This window comes from Cervus elaphus, chromosome 21, assembly GCF_910594005.1.
Source record: "Cervus elaphus chromosome 21, mCerEla1.1, whole genome shotgun sequence".
Taxonomy (NCBI): domain Eukaryota; kingdom Metazoa; phylum Chordata; class Mammalia; order Artiodactyla; family Cervidae; genus Cervus; species Cervus elaphus.
The window spans coordinates 62,724,449-62,740,972 of record NC_057835.1 but is presented as its reverse complement, the minus strand read 5'-3'; the positions used below and the strand labels follow the sequence as shown (position 1 = coordinate 62,740,972).

At 46.3% G+C, this 16,524-nt stretch overlaps 1 protein-coding gene across 1 annotated transcript in view; it reads left to right on the top strand.

Annotated features, from left to right (window-relative positions):
• BAALC (BAALC binder of MAP3K1 and KLF4) overlaps positions 1–16,048 on the top strand; it is an 84,922-nt gene extending 68,874 nt beyond the window's left edge. The window contains exons 2-3 of the mRNA XM_043880312.1: positions 259–425; positions 14,769–16,048. Of these exons, the coding sequence (XP_043736247.1) occupies positions 259–425; positions 14,769–14,879 (278 nt within the window). The 3' untranslated portion in view covers positions 14,880–16,048. The remainder of the gene's footprint in view (positions 1–258; positions 426–14,768) is intronic.
• The last annotated feature ends 476 nt before the right edge of the window (positions 16,049–16,524 follow it).

Here is a 16,524-nt window from a genome sequence, read left to right as displayed (position 1 = left end):
GGGTTACAGGTTCGATCCCTGGTCAAGGAAATAAGACTGCACATGGCGTGCCATGCAGTCAAAAATTATTTTTAAATTTTTTTTTAAAAAAAGAAGAGGAAAAAAAAAAAACCGACGCATGTTCTTATGGAAAATGTAGCTCTGCACGACGGGATTTCTGGGTGACATTTATTTCTTCATTTCTGCTGTCTTGGGGGTTGTTTGCAGCAACTGCCATGGGCAAGACTCTAGTCCCAGGCCCTGTTTCCCTCCCCGCAGGTGTGCTGGAAGATGGCATGACCTCCAACGGCGTGCCCCGATCGACAGCCCCGAGTGGAACATCCAACCCAGAGAAGAAGATGAGCTGTGGCACCCAGTGCCCAAACCCTCAGAGCCTCAGCTCAGGCCCCCTGGCCCAGAAACAGAACGGCCTCCGGACCACAGAGGTAGGTCAGGGCCACAGAACAGACGGGACCCGAGTCAGGGGGGAGAAGCTTGCTTTCAGGCAGAGCCAAGCTGAGGCTGCGCCCACAGAAGCGGCCGTGATGGCTCACCTTGCCAAAGGAAATTCTCCACCCACCCGTGTGAAAATCTTTGCAAAGAAAACAGCACGGCCCCACCTCCCACCCCCTGCCTTGAGGGCTGGTGTGTTTGGTTGAATCGGCGGAAATGGGTCCTTGATATTTGCGCTCTAGAGGAAGTGTGTGTTTGTTTAAATACAGCTTTGTTCAAGGGTCTCCTTTGCTGTCGCATCTTGATAGTGAGGACCGTACTGGTTGCAGGAGCTAGTCTCAGGCCAGGCAGTCGGCCGTCACAGGGCTTGGCAGGGAACGAGACCAGAGCCCAGTGTGTAGGAGACAAGCCTGGTGTCTTATCTCACCCTCCTGCCAGGCGGGCAGCAGGAGGGTCTCCAGGGGGGCTCCTGTTGTAGGATGTGGTGACGGCATGGCCCCACACTGTTGCTATTGGAGATGGAGTGGGGCTGCAGACCTGGACCTAGCTGGCATCCTTTCTGACTCTTTCTTTTCCCTCAGAGCCATTCTTGGGAAGGACTCCTCCTGCTGCTCCTGGACTGCTCCTTAGCAGACCATCACGGGGGTCTGCAGCCTTCCCGCCCCCCCTCCCCGCCCCTCCTCACTCCCTCGTCATCCCCCATAACCCACTTCAAAGTCCCCTGCTTACCTGCTCACTCAGTACCTGTCTGTCCCGTCTCCTCTCTCAAAACTCACCGCTCCTGTCCCTCTGCCCAGTGCCATCTACTGTATGTCTGAAGATCCGACTGGATTCTCTAATGATAGAATTCTGGCCCACATCAGTGAGTTGCCTCTCTAAGCTCTGGCCAGAAAACCTGTTGCAAATTTAGCTCCAATACTCCTGGACTAAGTGCTTTGCAGAAATCACTCAGTCTCCCAGAGTCTCAGGTTCCTTATCCACACAACGGAAATGATAGCAAAATGAGAGAACAGATGGGCCTGCTCTTTGGGAACTGAGAAGTGCAGTGAGAAAGGCAGTAAGGATTCACTTTAACAGGGGCTGGTTAGACACCCAGCACCATAACCCCGTGAAAGCAGACGCTGATGGTAGTTCTTCAGATGCATAGAGGGTCATGGGTGGGGGGTAGATTTGAGGACCCTTCCTGGGGTCCTGTGTGGTCTGCTTTCTTCGTGCATAAGCGGACCTTCTAGAGGCCCAAGCATCATTGCCATCTCTCAAGGCAGTCTGGGTCCCACAGAACGATGCCCAGAAGCTGTCATGCTCTAGGGCAGGCCCTTACTTTTGCTCCCCAGCCTGCTTCCCGCACCGCACCCTCACCTTCTGAGCCTGGAACATTTGAGTCAGTAACATTAGATTGAAACAAGTGACTATAAGAAAGTAGAGCAGAGAGATCTCAAAGTCCTTTTTTTGTTGAAGAATAATGTATTAGTCCGCTATTGCCACAATAATGCTGCATGACAAAGCAAATCAACATTCAGGGGCTTAAAACAGCAGTCTTTCTCCTCGCTATCAACCACAACTTGAATAGCTAGACCTGACTTCAGACTCCAAGTCTAGCTTAGTCTGTTCTGTGTGTATAACTCTGGGAATCAGGCTAAAAGAGCATCAGCTCGCTGAGGTATATTATGGCTGTGGGAAACCCAGGAGGGCAAACCCATTTCATGTCACTGCTCCCATCAGACCATCTGACCTCCTATTGGTAACACGGACAAACCCAACATCAGCAAGACAAGGAAGTGGAGTCTGTCTGCAGTGGATGGACAGCAAAGGATTAGCAATCTAGTACATACAGCATACATATAGAAAAATGTACAAGTCAGTCCTAAGTTCGATGCATTTTGATAAGGCGACACACATGTAACCATCATCTGTAAGGAGACAGAGAACAGTGTCTGTTACTCCAGATATCCCGTGTGCCCCTCACCATAGGGACTTGGATGCACCAGTCACCATCCGCCTCCACAAGATAAGCACTCTCTGACTTCTATCATTAGATATCAGTTTTGTCTATTTTTGACTTTTATAAATGGAATCATATAGTATGTGCTCTTTCGGGTCCAGCTGTTTTTGTTCGGCATTATGTTAGTGGGAATCATCCATGGTGTTGTGAGTTGCAAAAATTTCCTCATCTCCACTGCCATGTGTATTCCATTAAATGAATACACCACAGTTTAAGGACATTTGGGCTGTTCCTAGTTTAGGGCTGTTGTGAACAACACAGCTGTTAACATTGTTTTCTTTAATTAATTTTTATTAGAATATGGTTGCTTAATGTGAATGTTATATATATACACATATATTTAGTCTTTTTTGTATTCTTTTTTCCTTTTTGGCCACATCGTGTGGGGATTGAACCTGTGTGCCCTGCACTGGGAGCTGGGAGTTTTAACCACTGGACCCCCGGGGAAGTCCCAACTGTTAACATGCTTGTGTGCTTTGGTAGACATTCCCTTCTCTGGGGTATGTACCCAGAAGTAGAATTCCTGGCTCATAGGACGGGTACATATTTGACTTTAATAGATACTGACACAGTTTTCCAAAGTGGTTATATCACTTAGCATGCTAACTGGCTGCCGATGAGTTCCCGTTAGGGACCATAAGAATGTAAGGCCAGTAAGGTGTGCTTCATCCCATCTTTCTTAGTCTTCTACATGCAGCCTGGGGTCTAAGCACTTCGTCATATCATTGATCCTCAGAGTGTGGATACTGTTGTCTCCAGTGTACAGATAAGAATGGAGCCTCGGGTGCTTCAGGAAAGCTCTCCCCACTGTGTGGGAATTAAAAGGGGGCCGGGTAGAGCCCGCCCTCCCGAGGCTCCAGCCTCACTGAAAACTGTGTCGCTGGGAGTGAGGACCACACACCTGACCAATGTGACCGACCCGGCACCGGGGAAGAGATGGCGCACACTGATAAGCCCAACACACAGCTTTTGTTTTCAGATTCAGTGAACAATGGTGTGTACTAAGTATTTCCAAAATAAGATCAAGGAGCAGATAGCTTCAGTTTTAAGCCTTCAGACAATTGCTGAAGTGCATCAGCGGTCTTCCTGTCCTGAGACCTCCTGGGCTACCAGGGGTCCTGACTTCTTCAAGGGCAAAGATTTCTACCAAAGGGGTCAGCTTACAAGACAGGCCCACCTCTGATTGAAGCTTCTGTTAACACAGGGCTCAGATGCCTAGAATCTGCTTTAAAAAAAAAAGGATTGGTCTTCCCTGGTTAAGAATCTGCCTGCCAATGCAAGGGACACCAGTTCGATCCCTGGTCCTGGAAGATCCCACGTGCTAGAGAGCAACTTAAAGCTTGTGTGCCTCAATGACTGAGCTGCTGTAACTGGAGAAAGCCCACACATAGTAACAAAGACCCAGCAAAGCCAAAAAATACACAAAAAAATAAATCTTTTAATTAAAGAGAAAACAATTTTCTTCCTATTCCATTTAGGGCTTTGGACACACTGTCTCTTCCTGGCGTGTCTCCTATTCCAGGCTAGAGCTTCCTGCATTTTCTGTGTCTGGCTCAGGCAGTATCCACTGGCCTGTTCCGATTGCCTTTGGCTCCCCAAGATCACCTAGTACTTCACAGCATTCCCCTGGACATCATCAGGCCACCAGCTAATGGTTCTTGGGCACTTTTTTAAAGCTCCCCTTCTCCAGAAGAACCTGTTCATGAAGCGTGCATCATCATGCCCATGTCTGCTCAGTGTTCCTGTTCAGATTGACAGACCATCTGTGGATTAAAGGCAATCCTCACCCGGTGTGGAAAATTTCCTTGTTGGGTCGTGTAAGAACGTTTTGGATTCATTCATCTGATGCTCACCCACTGAGTGCTGTCTGGGTGCCAGGCACTGTTCTGATGCCAAGGGTCCAGGAGTAGAAGAGGCAGCTGCTGCTTTTAATGGCACTGAGCCTGGGCAGGCAGATAATACAGGGTAAATGAACAAAGCCTTACGTATTCGAAATGGTGCTGTGAAGGAAATGAAAGGTCACTGGTAGGGGATGGTAGTTCAGCTCAGTTCAGTCGCTCAGTCGTGTCCGACTCTTTGTGACCCCATGAACTGCAGCACGCCAGGCCTCCCTGTCCATCACCAACTCCCAGAGCTTACGCAAACTCATGTCCATTGAGTCGGTGATGCCATCCAACCGTCTCATCCTCTGTCGTCCCCTTCTCCTCCCTACTCGATTTAATGTAGACGTAATCCCACAGTTCAGATCACTTTCTGAAGGGTGATGGGGGCAGCTGACGCCTCTGAGCAGCAGCACCTCGAATTCGGAGCCCTGCTCCAATCCACGCCCCATCAGACCAACCACATCTTTCTTTCAGTTCTCTCTGGCCTCTGTCTCATGCCTGGTGTTAATAGGTGATAACTGGCAGAAAGAATGTGACAAAAGTGATGTTTCATGAGTTGGAACTGTCTCAGTGGGGTGCTCTTTCTTTCTCTATTAAACCTTGATTTGCTCCAGTCACTTGGGACCTTTTTGACTGAAGAGTGGCTGATAAATCATGGACTGTCTCCTCCCCACCCCTTCCCTGAGCCCAGCAGACAGCACAAAGGGAAGCTCTGTAGCTGCTTGTTCTCTCCTGCTAATGAATTGCTCAGGAACTCGGGGCCACCTCCAGACATGACTCTCCAACCTGTTTCTTCAGGCTGAGGACTCCTGTTTTCCTCCTCCAGAGCTGTTTCCTCAAGTATTCAGCTAAGGTAGAGAAGTGAATATGGATGTAGCTCTGGGCACATGAAACTCTGATCTGTGGCCGGCCTCCCAGTGGAGCCTTCACATCCTCAGAAGCTTCATCCCTTTGGGATGCTTTATTATTATTGGCAGAGTGGCCAGACCTTGCCAAACAAACTAGCCGATGCCTGCGCTGGTTCTCGACTAAGCAGCCCCTCCCTTCCTTGCTCCCAGCCCCCTCCTCTCTTCAGTTCCAATTGTCAGCAAGGCTTGGCACGGTCCAGGAAAGGTAGGTGACACCTCAGAGATGTGGATGTGACCAGAGGGGCAGGCGTAATCCCAAAAGGAGGATGAAACCAACCCAGAATTTCTCCTGGTGGCGGTAATATCAGATCCATGAGGAGAGTTTGGAAAGGAAATTTGAGTTTCTCTTAGAGAAACAAAAACATGATGTAAAAAGGAGAGAGAGAGAGAGAGAAAAGGCACATTTAGGACAACAAGAGAGGAAGACCCCGTAGAAGGGGCCTCCTTTGATGCATGTTCTAGTTTGAGCCTGGAAAAAGGAAGCAATGTAGCAGTTTAGGGGTGGGGTCTGTGTGTGTGTGTGTGTGTGTGTGTGTGTGTGTGTGTGTGGTGATTTCCACAATTGCATGTATATATTAGCTGCTACCTTATGTAGATGAAGAATTGCAAGACTCGCTGTTCACCTAAGGGTCTGCAGAAAAACCAATTTGATTAGAAGACTCTCGGGGCAGAGATGGAGAAGGAAATGGCAACCCACTCCAGTATTCTTGCCTGGAGGAACCTGTGGACGGTGGAGCCTGGTGGACTGCTGTCCATGGGGTTGCACAAAGTCAGACACGAATGAAGCGACTTAGCATGCATGCATGCATTGGAGAAAGAAATGGCAGCCCACTCCAGTGTTCTTGCCTGGAGAATCCCAGGGACGGAGGAGCCTGGTGGGCTGCCATCTATGGGGTCGCACAGAGTCGGACACGACTGAAGTGACTTAGCAGCAGGGCAGAGACCTTCTTATTCTCCTTTGTATTCTTCCATTGTCCCCTGAGCCTGCTTCAGGAGTGTGCACCTAGCATGTACTCACTGACTGGTGTTTTAATTGATTTTTCAATTGGAGGAAAATCACTTTACAACATTGTGATGGTTTTTGTCCTACAACAACACGATTACACATATATCGCCTCCCTCTGCTCCCCTCACCCCACCCCTCTAGATCATCAGAGTGCCTGGCTGGGTTCCCTGTGCTATATAGCAACGTCTCAAGCCTGTTATACGGAGTGAAGTAAGTCAGAAAGAGAATATGGTATGTTAACTCACCAATTGTTGATGAATGCGGTCGGCCTGGGACTTCATTAAGATGAGAAAGATTTCCCACGGGTCCACTCCCAACTCACCCCACCCCCCGTGCCACCATCATATGATTGATGACTGTTCCCTTGGAGCCAACTGCTTTTCTAAAGCAGGTTCTACTGCCCTCCTAGCATTTGATCTATCTGAGGTTTAAGTTGAAAAGCAACAACTCCTTTTGGCACCAGATACCTGATAAATAAAAACCCCTAGACTTAGTTAGCCTGAACTAGCGCAAGTGGCTGTGTTCTGTGTAGGATTTGCTTTAGGTTTGGGGAGCTCTTGAGAATTTTGCCCAAGGCATGGTCTGACCCCTGCCTTTGGAGGCTAGTATCCTGGCCCTTGGTGGAGTTGCTGAGATCAAATGTTTCCTGAACAACCTCGTGTTAATGCCACCCTGGAGAAGGAAATGGCAACCCACTCCAGTATTCTTGCCTGGAGAACTCCATGGACACAAGGAGCCTGGCAGGCTACAGTCCCTGGGGTTGCAGAGAGTAGGACACGAATGAGAAACTAACATAACATAACATATTGAGAGTTTTGCCCGAGGCATGGTCTGACTCTTGCCTTTGGAGGCTAGTATCCTGGCTCTCGGTGGAGTTGCTGAGATCAAATGTTTCCTGAACAAGCTCACATTAATGCCAGTGAAGCAGCAGCAAATAAATTCCTGGAATTGGGGGAACGGCTAGAAGTCTGTTATTGTGTGTCTCCTTTTAACGGGGCGTGACGGAAAAGAAGGAAAAAGTCTTGCGTTGTAGCTGTCAAGGCTCAAGCTTTCATCTTTTGGGAAGGCGGAGAGGAAGAACCAGCATTTCCGTGTCTACTGTGAACCAGACCCCCTGTATATATACATGGCATCATCTTTAACCCTCACAGTGATAAGTGGTCAGTAACATCATTCATTCCCCAGCTGGGAAAACAGGCTTGGAAAGGTAAGGCCAGCATGGCATAGGGAGTATCTGGCTGTGTTGGCATTCAAATCCGGGTCTGTCTGCCTCCAAACCCTACGATCTTCCTTCCCGTTTCCTGAAGCAAAATGGTGGAGAATTTAGTGTGAGTGCTGGCGATTGCAGGAATCTATATGTGAGACCCAAAGCCCACATCCACCCTCCTACTGTCTTTAGTTCAACTCACCACCCCTGTTGACATTGTGAAAGAAAGTGAAAGTCACTCAGTTGTGTCCAACTTTTTGCCACCCCAGGGACTGTAGCCTGCCAAGGTCCTCTGTCCATGAAATTCTCCATGCAAGAATACTGGAGTGCATAGCCATTCCCTTCTCCAGGGGATCTTCCCAACCCAGGGATCAAACCCAGGGCTTTCTGCATTATAGGCAGATTCTTTACCTGATGACGCTGACTTTGGGCAAATTGCTTTAGCCTGAGTGACTTCAGCTGCCTCCTCAGAAAAAGAGAACACAGCTGCATTCCTGTCCGTCTCTCAGGGATGGTCAAAAGGAACAATTAATAATGAGCATGATTGAAATCCTGTAGGAAAGTTCTAGAACATTTAGGCAGGGCAATGCAAACAGGTTCTCCTCCCAGGGATTTTTTTTCTCTTTCTTTCTCATCTGAAGATGTATCTTTACACTTATGTCCTTCATCAGATTGTCAGGTGTCTGTTATGTGATAGGCACTAAATTAGATGCTGGGAAGACCAGACTGGGTCCCTACCCCCTTGAAGTTTTAATCTAATGAAGATGTAAAAATAAGCATATAAACAAGAAGATAAATAGATAACCCAATCTCTGGTTAAAGGCCAAGAAGAAAGTCCAGAGTACCAGGAGAGGAAATGAGACAGCCCCATACTGTGTCTGCTTAGAAAATCCCTTCAATGCTCCCTAAGAAATGATTAGCTGTGATCACCTCTGGGGAAAGCGTGGTGTGGCCCCAGCATGGGAGCAAGTGTGGCTTGTCATTGTGCCCTTCCCTACTCTGTGAATTTCTTTTACCATAATTACATATCATTTGTATAATTTATAAAAAATACTAGTTACATAGAACACTGGTGTCAGATAAATCATGATCTTAAGGACTAGTGGTCCCGTGGTTAAGTGTCCGCCTGCCAATGCAGGGGACACCGGTTAGATCCCTGGTTGGGGAACTAAGATCCCACAGGCTGCATAGCAACTAAGTCTGTGCTCTGCAACTAGGGAAGCCAGTGCAATGAGAAGCCGGTGCACCACAGCAAAAAGCAGGCCCTGCTCACTGCAACTAGAGAAAGCTCATGCACAGCAGTGAAGACCCAGCACAGTCATCAATAAATAAATACATTTCCAAAAAACATTTTGATCTCAGGAAGCCTTGTTTTTCTTCATTGTCAACAAGGAACTGTGAAAAGGTCAGTACAGCCCTGTGTTAGGTGTATTCGTGGAGTCAAATTAAAGCAAAGAACATCACCATTTCCATTTGGGAGAAAAGTGAGAAAAGGCTGAGGAGACTTAGCTGCCCTCTTGAGTCCAGGCCTCCTTCCATGAGAATGAGCTGGCTCATTGACTTTTAAACCCCAGAAAGAAACATGTCCATCTGCCAGGAAGTTGTCACAGTCAGTCTGGTTACCCTTGAGAAATGGCAGCCAGTAAGTTACTATTAATTAAACAGGCAGTATCAAGAGGACTAAAATCTATGATTCTAAACCTGCGGAAATTAAAGCGAGGCGAGGGAAAAATAGAAAAGCTGTAAAACTGGGCGAGAAATGAGAGTGTGGCCTTTGACAAAAGCCAGTGGTGATAAAACTCACAAGGCAAGAATTTTAAAAGTGGAAGGATTGAATTAACAGACAGCCACAGAAGGAAAAGGTGCCAAATAGGCTTCTCTCAGCATTGAGTTGGGGACCGTAAGATTTCCTTTTTTAAGCCAGTAATTGCAATAGGGACACATTTTGCTTTCCTGTCATTGAATAAAGAGAGTTGGCTGTTAAATTAAAAGCCTCAGATGGCTAAAAACCACATCAGAGGGGGAAATATCTGCGTCATACAAAATGCCATGGTCCCAGAGGCACAAGAGTTGTAACTATATATATAGCTCTTCTCAGAAGAGGGCAAACCAGCTTACTTCTTGGAACTTCTAGACAAATTCTCTGGCCTTTTGGTTCTCTTTCTCATTCATCTTCTTTGTCCCTCTCATTTGGGCTTCAAATCTGAGGTTTCCAAGTTGTAACTACATTTAAGAAATGGCCAGCCTCCTAGATAATTGTGCCGCTATAAGAAGGGTGGTTGCCTCTGGAAGGTCTCAGACTCGTAAGTTTCTCTTTCCTGTTTTAAGTCAATGCACTGTTGTTCTAATTGTTTCATTTGTCATATTAAATACACTGTAATTATTTGAAAGTGGATTTGTTTATGGCTTGGAATTGTCTGTGCCCGTCATTAGAATACAGAACTCCAGTTTGTTCTTTATTCAAAGACAGATCTTGTAGAGTTCTTATTATTGTTGTATTTAGAAGTAGCCCCACCAACAGTGTTCTGGCCTGGAGAATTCCATGGACTGTATATGGGGTCGCAAAGAGTCGGACACAACTGAGTGACTTTCATTTTCACCAACAGTCATGGTTTCAGTAACAAGAAAGATTTGAATTTGATATGTTTGACTGACATCATTTTGTGAATGGAAATAATGTCAAAGCTGTGTAACTGCAGCGACTAACTGCCCTGGTTTGTAGGGGCCTGAGGTGGTTCCCAGAATGTGGGATTTTGTGTGAAGATGGAATGGTCTTGGGCAAGCCAGGAGAAGTTGATCACCCTATTAATGCTTAGTGACATGCTTAATTCTCTCCCAAACCCTCCTCACAAAAACCACTAAGAAACAGGCATTATTCCCCCTTTCAGATAAGGGAGCTAAGATTCAGAGGTTAAAGCAATGTCTTGTACAGCTTGTTGTTTAGTTGCTAAGCCATGTCCAACTCTTTTGTGACCCTGTGGACTGTAGCCTGCCAGTCTCTTAAGCCAACTAACAGCAAAGCCTCATGCCAAATCCAGGTCTATCTGGCCCCCAAAGCTTGTCCTTTGAACATCTTCATTGTCAGGCTTTTGATCCACAGATTTAAGAAATTACCCCATGGACTTCCCTGGTTGTCCAGAGGCTGGGACTTAGGGCTCCCAATGCAGGCGGCAGGTTCAATCCCTAGTCAGGGAACTAGATCCCACCTGCCTCAACTGCTGCTGTTAAGATTCCATGTGCCACCACAAAGACAGAAGACTCAGCACAACCAAATAATATTTTTTTTAATTGCTCCAGTGTACTTGAGATGCAAACCATACATATTCTGCAGTTTTTCGGGGAATGACTGTTTTGTAGCCTTTAGCTCTTAAACAGGCTGAAAAACTAACGATCATCCAACTATTAAATGTTTGCTTGGATTTTTTTAAACTTACGAAGGCAGGCTGAACCATGGAGCAAGAGCACTTTCTGTGTAGAATTTTTAATAACTTTGTGAAACCTTGCCAATAACTCTAAAGAAAAGCAGTTCTACAGTTCAGAAAGTTTACATTTCCATTCTGGAAAGCTCTCTTACTGCCTACTGGTTTGATGGGAATGCCGCCCTCCACTTGGCTCATTTCAAATAAGGCCTCTGTGTCTCTCCTCCATGCCGCAGTCCTCTAAGCTTTTATGCAATAACACCCAAAATGGAAATCAGATGGAATCAGCCTCATAATCACTACCGTTATATTTTGGAAACAAAAATGGTTGTGGGACTGTATGGGTTTTCTGGTTTTAGGGAAAAAATAAACACATAAAAGTCACTGCTAGGCCATAGTGCCAATTCAGGCTTGGAGGAGCTAAGTAAAAAGTGAAAGCATTAGTCGCTCAATTGTATCTGACTCTTTGCGACCCCATGGGCTGTAGCCCACCAGGCTCTTCTGTCCATGGAATTCTCCAGGCAAGAATACTGGACTGGGTAGCCATTCCCCTCTCCAGGGGATCTTCCCAACCCAGGGATCAAACCTGGGTCTCCTGCATTGCAGGCAAATTCTTTACCATCTGAGCCACCAGGGAAGCCCCAAGTACAAGACTAAATTCTTAGACAGTACTGACTACTGATCATTAAAGAAAGGGTACATTCTCAGATATGTGGTGCTTATTCATTCATTCACCCATTTATTCAACCAAAGTTAAATTGAAGGTCTTCTATGTCTCAGACTATGCTAGGTGCTGGGAACTTGATGAGGAAAACAATGATATCCTGTCTCATGAAATCAATGAATAAGGCTTAAGTTGCATATAGTCAAAAGGATCGGTAAGCATCCCTCAAATTACCCATGAAGTATTATCTTAGGTCAGGTTCCCTGGAAGCAGAGCTTGACATGAGGATTCTTGTGCAAGTAAAGCATAATCTTTACTGTGAGTAAAAAGCATAGTCTCAGGTGAAACCCTGAAGGTGGTGGGATGCAGGGTGGGGCAGAGGACCAAGTTCTGCAAATACTGAGCTCAGCTGAAGAGTTGTGGTTGCAGCCTCAGCCTGGCCCCTCAGGGAGCTCCAGAGTGTGAATGGCATCCTGGATTTATACCCCCTTGAGGCAAAAGGGTCAGTCTTTATATTCCCCATAATCAGGCATTAGCTTTGGGCTACCTCTAGAAATTCAGGTATAACCTGTTTGGTATTTCTGGGTGAGGTGGCTCCAGTCAGATGAGGGCAATTCTCAAAAGAAGGGTGCAGCTCTGAGTGATTAGCAGCCAGAACTCAAAACAGTTGAGGGATGGAGGCACCAGCCAAGTAGAGAGCATCTGAGAGCAGCATCGCCAGCAGCCACTACACAGGATTTATGCAACGTGTTCAGTTCAGTTCAGTCACTCAGTCGTGTCTGACTCTTTGCGACCCCATGAATCGCAGCACTCCATGCCTCCCTGTCCATCACCAACTCCTGGAGTCCACTCAAACTCATGTCCATCGAGTCGGTGATGCCATCCAACCATTTCATCCTGTCGTCCCCTTCTCCTCCTGCCTTCAATCTTTCCCAGCATCAGGGTCTTTTCAAATGAGTCAGTTCTTCGCATTAGGTGGCCAAAGTATTGGAATTTAAGCTTCAACATCAGGCCTTCCAGTGAACATTCAGGACTGATTTCCTTTAGGATGGACTGGTTGGATCTCCTTGTAGCCCAAGGGACTCTCAATAGTCTTTTCCAACACCACAGTTCAAAAGCATCAATTCTTTGGCGCTCAGCTTTCTTTATACTCCAACTCTCACATCCATACACAACTACTGGAAAAACCATAACTTTGACTAGACGGACCTTTGTTGGCAAAGTAATGTCTCTGCTTTTTAATATGCTGTCTGGGTTGGTCATAACTTTTCTTCCAAGGAGTAAGCATCTGTTAGAAACCTGCATTTCATCTGTTTAAATACAACAGGGCAGTTATTATCCAGTGAGGCAACAGGCCACCACTTCTCAGGATGCACTGCAAATGAAATCATTGGCTTATGTTCAGGGACCATGTTGTATGAAAAAGAGGCTTCTATCTACACTAGACTCACACCCAGAATGGGGAGATGCTCATGCCGTGAGAGATGCTCTCACACATCTGAGACTTGTTTTCCAGGAAACCAGCTCTGAGATGTCATCCTATGGGATGTTCTTTGGGAAGTCAGCGCTGCAGGAGAGGGGGCTGGAAGCAGGAGTGGGGCAGAGGAAGTGGAGCCACCGTGCGGCTCTGACCACAGCTTCCACGACCCCACCCCACGAGGAGCCCTGGAGCTAAATGGCTGGTCAGGGCTGGCCTGCTTTGGGTCAGATAGCTAGGCGTTTATACCCCTGCGGCACCCTCTCGTTGGGCCACCTCAGGGAAGGAGGGCCTGGGGTGAGGGGACTTTCTGCAGCTGAGGCCTCCCTGAAGAGACAGCTGGAGGCTGTTTGATGGCTGCACTCTCTGCAGCTGGGCAGAGGGTCTCCCTGGCGTGGGGGGTGGGGGCACACACATCTCTGTCCAACATGGTGACGACTTGGGAGGCCAGTCTGTTGCTCACTTGACGCAGGTGATCACTAAGAAGAATAGGCACAGAATTACCCTCCCCCAGACCCCCGACTGGTTAAGATTGTCTTCTCTTGAGGGGAAATGTGAGGATTGTGCACATATGCTTTAGGAATCTACAATTTAGTCAGTGCCTTAGTATTTAATATGAATTCTGGATTTTCATCATTGGTGTGTCTTCGCTTAGAAGTGGATAATCTACAGATTTAGAGAACACACTTGTGGTTACCAGTGCAGACAGGTAATGAGGAAGGGGGGCAATAATAGGGTTTTGGGGGAAAAATGATTATTGTAGGATTATATGAAATCATGTGTATGAAACTTTCGAAAATGAGCTCCTTGGACAGCGAGGAGATCCAACCAGAGCATCCTAAAGGAGATCAGTCCTGGGTCTGATGGACTGATGCTGAAGCTGAAACTCCAATACTTTGGCCACCTGATGCAAAGAGCTGACTCATTTGAAAAGACCTTGATGCTGGGAAGATTGAGGACAGGAGGAGAAGGGGATGACAGAGGATGAGATGGTTGGATGGTATCACCGACTCAATGGACATGAGTTTGAGTAAACTCTGGGAGTTGGTGATGGACAGGGAGGCCTGGCATGCTGCAGTTCATGGGATTGCAAAGAGTCAGACACGACTGAGTGACTGAACTGAGCTGATGGAATTTAAAGAATCTTTCATTTAATTAAACAATTGAAGAAAAAAAGAAGTGGATAATTTATCCTATTTTCTACTTATAATTCTTACCAGGTCTTTTTTTTTTTTTTTTCTTTTCTCATTTTGGTTAGTGACAGGCATTGTATCTTATATTCATTACCTTAGTTAGTGCTTATAATCACCTTATGAGTTAGGTACTATTATTATCTTCCATCTTACAGATGAGGAAACTCATCTAAGGGTTAGAGAGGTTAGGAAAAAACTTGTCTACAGTGAAATTATAAAGTCAGTGCTCAAACCAAAGTCTGTCTGACTCCAAAGCTCAAACCCATAGCTATTCCACCAAAGCCAACTGCAAAATCTCTCACATTGCCCTTTGATGGACCTTTGCTAATTGTTTCATTCATTCCTTCAACACTGCTTTGCCAAGCATCTCTTATGCCAAGCTCTGCACTAGGGTGGTAAAAGAGATTCAACAGAGCAGCCTATGAAAAGGAATATATGTGCACGTGTCCTTATGAGTTATTCTTCCTGCCTATGTGTGTATGTGTGTGTGTGTAACAACTTCAAGAGATTAATGCCAGTATGAGGACCTTTGGATATTTCCTAGTAACTCAATTCACTGCATTAAACTTTTTAACAGGCTAAAAGGGACACTAAGCGGACGTCTGCAAAAGAAGTCACCATTAATGTCGCAGACAGCATCCGACAGGTGGACAGAAGTCGAAGAATCACAAAGAACTGCATCAACTAGCAGAGTGTTCCACCAGCTGAAGGGCAGAGGGACTTCCTTCGTACCCTTCACATCCTGGATATCGTCAAGGAACCTTGAAGGAGAGGTTGCCCTTGCTGTGTGGGAGCACGGCCAAGGGCTTTGGGATGCTGTCTTCGCCTGTTGAGACATTCTCAGCCTCCTGTATATCACATAAATGCACTGGCACAGTATTCCCATAGGGTAATAAACCACAAATATGTGTTCAGTTTGCCTCTTGTAACTCCTGCAGTGTGGTCTGATAGAAAAATGGTGAGCAAAAGCCACGGGCCAGTTTAGGGAACAGAAAAGTAGGAGGGGTGGGTTTCCGGCTGAGTCAGTTCTGTGCTCTCCTGGCCACGGTAGTATGCCCTGCTTAAGGCCAACTTATTCCTTCATTCTTCCTTTTTTAAAAATACTACTATCACAAAGCTTACTTAAAAGCTGGCTTTCACCCAACTTTCTTGAATGAGGAATCAAGAAACAGGAAAACTGTTATCTTGTTTCCTTAGCTCAGCATGAGACAGATTCAGATCCAATTTTATATGAACCAACCCCACCAACAGCCAGCGTGTCCCCAGGAGGCCTGGGTGATACAGTCACACCCATTTCTCTCTCACCTGTCTTCAGCATCCCCCCAGGCCGGGGTCCACATCAGCCTCTGAACAACAATGTTACAATTTTGGTCACTTCAGATGCCCTCAGGGCTCTGCAGATGTTGCATTTTTCCAGTTTTTCACTTAGCTTGTTTTTTTGAGTATTTTTCCCCCCAGTAAGACCTTTGGCCCAATCAAAGAGTGGGCTCACAAGAGGGAGAAAATCTGGGACCTTTTGGCTTCCCTTAGGCCTCTTTGCATAGCTCAGGATTGTGTCATTTGGTATCTGCAAAGAAATCCTTTTAGGAAGTTAGTACCTGGTTGGTGTGAAGTCACATGCGCTTTAGATCAACATGTACTCTGTTAGAAGTCAAGTAGCTGAGGGGGTAAATAAAAAAATTTTTTTTTTGATAGGAATAAAATTTTCTAGCATTTCTTTAAACATGTTAAGTGGATGTATTTTCCTCCAAAATAATGTAGCCTGATTTTTAAAGGACTGTCAACATGCCTGAGGTTGGGAAAGGCAGGACTAAAGTTGTACTGAATGATACCAATAAACTCCGTGTTTAGCAGAAATGTGCAGTCTGATGGTGTATGTTTATCTAACATAGTCCAGAGAATTGACACGAGCTGGCTAAAAATTCAGATCCTTGGCCTCCTTACCTGCCAGCTATGTTATTCCTCAAACACAAGCAGGCAGTGTCCTTCCTTCCTTCAGTGGATTGTATATTTATTCACTAAACATTAAATGACAACGCTGTGTAAGGCAGATGCTGAGAGATTTAGAGTCTGGCCAGTCACTGCTGTGGCCTTCCCAGGTGGCGCTAGTGGTAAAGAACCCACTTGCCAATGCAGAAGATGAAGAGACACGGGTTCAATCCCTGGGTGGGGAAGAGCTCCTGGAGAAAAAAAAAATGGCAACCCACTCCAGTATTCTATCCTGGAGAATCCCATGGACAGAGGAGCCTGGTAGGCTGTGGTCCATAGGGTCACAAAGAGTCAGACACAACTGAAGTGACTTAGCACACACGCACGAAGTCGCGGTTGTATAT